This window comes from Condylura cristata, unplaced genomic scaffold (genome assembly GCF_000260355.1).
Source record: "Condylura cristata isolate star-nosed mole 26May11 unplaced genomic scaffold, ConCri1.0 scaffold00009, whole genome shotgun sequence".
In the NCBI taxonomy this organism is placed as follows: domain Eukaryota; kingdom Metazoa; phylum Chordata; class Mammalia; order Eulipotyphla; family Talpidae; genus Condylura; species Condylura cristata.
This window is the reverse complement of record NW_004567110.1, coordinates 39,467,819-39,473,035: the sequence shown is the minus strand read 5'-3', so window position 1 is coordinate 39,473,035 and position 5,217 is coordinate 39,467,819. Positions and strand designations below refer to the sequence as shown.

At 41.9% G+C, this 5,217-nt stretch overlaps 1 protein-coding gene across 1 annotated transcript in view; it reads right to left on the bottom strand.

The window, feature by feature from the left end:
- The window catches only part of TPD52 (tumor protein D52), a 27,348-nt gene extending 25,346 nt beyond the window's left edge, over window positions 1-2,002 (bottom strand). Inside the window, exon 1 of the mRNA XM_004680020.2 lies at window positions 1,832-2,002. Coding sequence (XP_004680077.1) covers window positions 1,832-1,970 — 139 coding nt within the window. The 5' untranslated portion in view covers window positions 1,971-2,002. The remainder of the gene's footprint in view (window positions 1-1,831) is intronic.
- Between the last annotated feature and the right edge of the window lie 3,215 nt (window positions 2,003-5,217).

Genomic DNA, 5,217 nt, shown 5'->3' with positions numbered 1-5,217 from the left:
AAAGAAAGAAAGAAAATGCACAGTGGCCAAAAGCCACATGAACTTGTTAGTGGCTGTGTCCTAAGAGCTCTGACCCAGACATGCAACCCAGCGCACTGATTTCCCTTCATCTACCCTCATGCTCGGCATTCAAACAGGCTTCGTGTGCCCTGAGGGCCCCCAGGCACAAAGATGCCATTACTGTTCCAGATCCCTGCTTACATTTGGCTACCTTAGAATCACTGTGTCTTGCTGATGTTTCTTATGGTGGTCTCAGTTTGTCTTAATGCTCCTTCCCACTTTTCAACTAAAGCAAACAGCTACACTGGTGCTAGTGAGTACAAGTTTGTTTTTAGTTGCTGTTGGTTCACTTGCTCTTTGATAACCTCTTTTTAATCCCATGAGCCCAGATTCCCACAACCTGCTCCTAGGAACCAGGAAGGCAATTATCAGTAATTTGCCTAACCCTAACGCTACTTTTGTTTTAAAGAAAATATTCAAAAGCAGTAATGACTGTAACTGGGGAAAATGAGAGGCATGAATCAGAAGTAGAGTGGAAGAGACCTAGCACAAACAGCTATTAATCCTCCTCTGAACCCTTCCCACAGGTCACCAGGCTTTACCTGAACTCACATGACTGTGGCCTGTAGCCCCGCTTCCTTGTCACTTACTTGGGTTTTATGTCTTCAAGCTGCAACATCTCCACTGTATGCTCCTGAACATTTCCTACACGTAGGACTCAGCAGCTGGGATGACTGTGGTCACCCTTTTAGGGGCCGGCAGAGGCAGACCCACCATACAACAGAGGCCTAAGGTGAGCTGAGAAGACAGAAAGGCGGGCAGAGAAGAGGCCTTCCTGCTACCTGACGTCCCTAAGAGACGGCTAACTGAGTCCAGCAGCCTCCAACTTCTGGAGACCAGCTCTAGCCTTCGTATTTTCAATGTTTTTCCTTCCTGGAAATTCAAACCATGTCCGCAGAGGTGGATGAGGACTGCAACAGAGAGGAATGCCGCTGAGCCAGCTCCCCACTGTCAGCGAAGAGACAAGCTAAAATCCTTTAAGCTAGGTTCCATGCAATATGATTTTTTCCCCTAAATTACCAACATTTTAACTTAAAAAGGTCCAATGTGACTACTGTTCCTTAATAAGGAAAACACTAGCTTCTAGGAAAACCTGCTTATATTTCTGGCAAGTTCCAGAGAGGGTCACTTAACAATCTGAAAAATAAAGGAAATGGCCTGGCTCACAGTTAACGCTGCTTCCAGCTTTGTGCCACCTGATGAACTATGTCCCTGATGTAGCTCTGGACAGCAGAACAGCCCTTGATTGTACGTGCAATGGAATGACTGCTTCCACAGGTAGAGCAACTTCGAATATATCTTTTAAATATTCCTTGTCTTGCCATTTCTGTATATTGAGCTCAGTATTCCAGAACAAATCCAGAACTTCCATTAGCACCTTCAATTTAGCCAGTACTCCAGATGCTTTAGCCTTTTATTTTAGCAGAGACAAAGACAGGAGGATCAAACAAATCACACAGATAACTAGAAACAAATACCTCAGATTTCCTCCTTTTTTCTTATTTATCACCTCAATGAACTCAAAGTGATTAAGTTCATATGCTCATATAAATAGTACTGCCTTTAAATTCTAAGTTCCCACACATACACATTCTAGTATTTAATAATCCATCTCTCTACTTGGAATCTAACAGCTCTTTAATTAGTTTCAACAGAGCAATATTCTGGTACATCTTTACATGAAAACTTTTTCATTTGAAAGCCAGGAAAATCTCCAAGTGTGTCCAGGTTTTATGACAGCAAGCTTAACTTTAGAAAAATTTGTAGTTACCAAATTTCTGAAGCGTAGGTGATCCAGGTGGAGACAAATTCCCACTAGGAGACAAGTAGAGATAGTTTTTGTTCACTCCTGCATCAAAATCAAATGGGGACTGGTAGTCCTCATAAAAATCCATCTCTCTACAATCCATGCCAGACAAATGCACAGCGCATAGTTTTATAACCACCTGATAGTCCTCAATTAAGTGCAGCTCTGAACAGCTTCCCGTGAAAAACAGCAGCAGCGTGAAAACGGTTGCAGAACCAGCCCTGGGGTTAAAAGAAACTGGCTTCCTGATCCAGGAGTAGCACTTCCTTCTCGAAGCCTTCACAACCAACCACCTGACAGGCAGGCCCGCAGAAGAAATGACTTATCTCCAGCAACCTTATTCACCACCTGCTCTCAGCTTTGGTCAATAAGGAACAAGCAGGAAGAGGAACGGAGCTTTCCGCAGTCAACAAAGCAGGGCCAGGTTCTGCAGTAATCACCCAAACGTACAAACAGAACATCAGGCATAGTCAGAAACTGGCAGAATTACAAAAAGCTACATTTATTTAAACCTATCAGCTGACCATAACTATACCAGCGCAGACAATCTTCTAAGACAAGGAAGGATTACCAATCAGTAATCCCCAGCAAACGCCATCTGGGTGACGCTTTTTCTACCCTGGATTACAGGCGAGTTCTGAAAGCCTAGCTTCCTGGTTTAGCCATCTGCTTTCTAAGTATAACTTGGTATAGAAAGAGAGCTGTATTTCCATTATTACTTTATCAAATATAGTGTCTGGCTTTGTGTAACCGACATTTCAATCTGACTTCAGAAATGTTGATCTGACATTCCTTCTTTCTTTTCCTTTCATTGAAAGACGGTGTTTTAGTTATAAGTACTGCAAAGCAAAGCATCAGCTCTGAAGGTAAAATCCCAGGTATCCCTGCACCTTCTTTGTGTAAGCCCTATCTCTGTAGGTGCTTGCAATAAAACCATGAGCACACACACAGAATAGGTATTTCCCTTTGTACAGCATGCCCTGCAGAGTGACCGAGCCCTAGGTAGATTATAAAACAAAATTTCTAAGTCACCAAATTTGTCTCCTTTGACACCAATGTCTTTGGAGGCCCTTTTAATACTAACTGTGTTTTTTATTCAGGGAACAGAACTGAAGTTCCTGCTCCCTTTACAGGTATGACTCCTCTAATATGAAGGAGATAAAAATAAAGGTGACCCTTCCCTTAGGTGAACAATGGTCTGCCTGCATAGCAAAAAAAAGGCATGTTCTAACTTTCCAAATCTACTGATTAATAGATTGTCTCTGCATTATAAATAAGAAACTTAAAATATTTTAAACATTAAAAAAAACCCTTTCTCATATATAAAGTGTCTGTATAGGCACCAAAATGGTCTCTATTCCTCTAACTTTTATTTTCTATTAGTCTCATACTGTACTCTGGCTTATTTTCATCAAGGAACAACAATCTTCTATAAGATTCCAAATTAGGGCAACTACAAAGGCTGTCTGCTCTACATTTAAATAATCAATGGTTTCTTTTTTATTATTATTTGTAAGAATGAGTTGTCCAGTCTCTTGAAATTCATGGCATCAATTACCTCAATGGGACAGGCATCATAGTTATGTCTCAGGACCTGAGTATGTTTAATGGGGAGTGTATCTCAATACTCTTGAATCTGGTTACTCCAAACTCATAGGAAAAAATTTCTCCATACTCTTTCATCCTCCCAGAACAACAAGTATCAGAAGGTGTTGCCCACTGCAGGTTTGTATGCCTTCAAAACTTGTATGTTGAAATCCTAATCCCTACTGTGAGGAGGCTTATTAGAAGGTTGGGGCTTTGGGAAGGAATTAGGTTCAGAAAAGGACCTCAGGGTGGGAGGTCCATGATGTCCTTGTAGAAGCAAGAGACTAAGTTCAAGTTATCCTCCACCTTGTCAGAACACAACGCAATAGCTATCTTCCAGCCAGTAAAACTCTCAGAAGGAATCAATTATCTCCTTGATTTTGAGCTTCCCAGTCTCTAGAACTGAGAAATAACTGTTATTGTACATCATGCAGTCCATGGTAATCTACTATAGCAGCCCAGACTAAGAGTATCCTATTGACACACTTACAAATCGAGCCATGCCACCTCCATACCTCTTACTGTCCATCAAAATCCCATGCTTCAACATTAACAATTATGTGACACACTCTGCCTAAAATGATACCTGTCTTCTATCTGCTAAAATCAAGCTTCTTCATGACGCGGGCAGCAGGCCACCTCTTCTAGGAAGTCCTCTCTTCTCTGAGAAAGTCTAAGTTCTCCCAGTTCACACAGACCTGTTTGCCATCCCTCTGTGCCCCTACAGGGCTATTGCTGCATTCTTTATTACCTGAATGCTTGGTTCTAATCAATGTGGAATGAAGACAGCAAATAAAGGCTCGTGTAGACATTGCATGCCTTGATTATAAAGAAGCTTTAAATTTAAGCAACACCTGAAATGTTCACGCCTTCTTGCCTCTCTGGGCCAACTACAGCTTGTTCTTCATTCAGCTCCTAGACAGACACCGGAGCATGTAAGAAAAGTGAGACTAAAAGACAAGAGGTTCATTAAGCATGGGCTGTGTTCATGGAATAGCAAAAATTTAGTTGAATCAAGGCTCACATATCAAGTAGAAGGGAAGTATGAGATGTAGAAAGTGGAAATAAAGTTTGGGGACAGACTATTACACACTCTGAGTGACAAACTGTATATGTAATATAATGCACCAAATTGAACAAAGAAAGGATAAAAAGCTTTAAAATGATGTCTCTGAAAATGGTGCACTGATTGCACACAGTGAGATAAAGCTAAAAAAAGTAGGGGGTCAGAGACGCTATTGGGCCAGTCCAGGCATAAGGGACAGAACCCAGATTATCACTGGCAGATTCAAGGAAGGAACACTCAAAGAGATGTGGTCTTCATGTGCTGGACACTTACTTCCTCATGCATGTTCCAAAAGTAATTCAAAGTCTGTATGCCTAAGACTGAATGTACCGGTTTTCTCAAGGTGCTCCTCTCTCTAAATTCTCTCTTTAGTTACACAGACCTGACCTCAGAGGAAGCATTTCAAGTATTTCTGTTCCTAAGAAGACCCCACCAAGATCTGTCCATCCAGCTCACTGGCATACTCTGCTTTACACCTGCTTATCTCAATGTTCTGGTAGAGATCAGCCCAATGATAGGGTGGTGACACCTGTCATTTTATTTACTTAGCAACCTCTTTTCCTTGAGGAATTCCACTTCATCTGCCCTGGGGAGTGTCTACCAAAGTTCCTCCCCCTTGTCTGGATTTAGGTATGGGCTTGTGCTTCAGATCTGGACCATGCTGACCCCTATCCCAACCCCTGGATCACTATGTTCA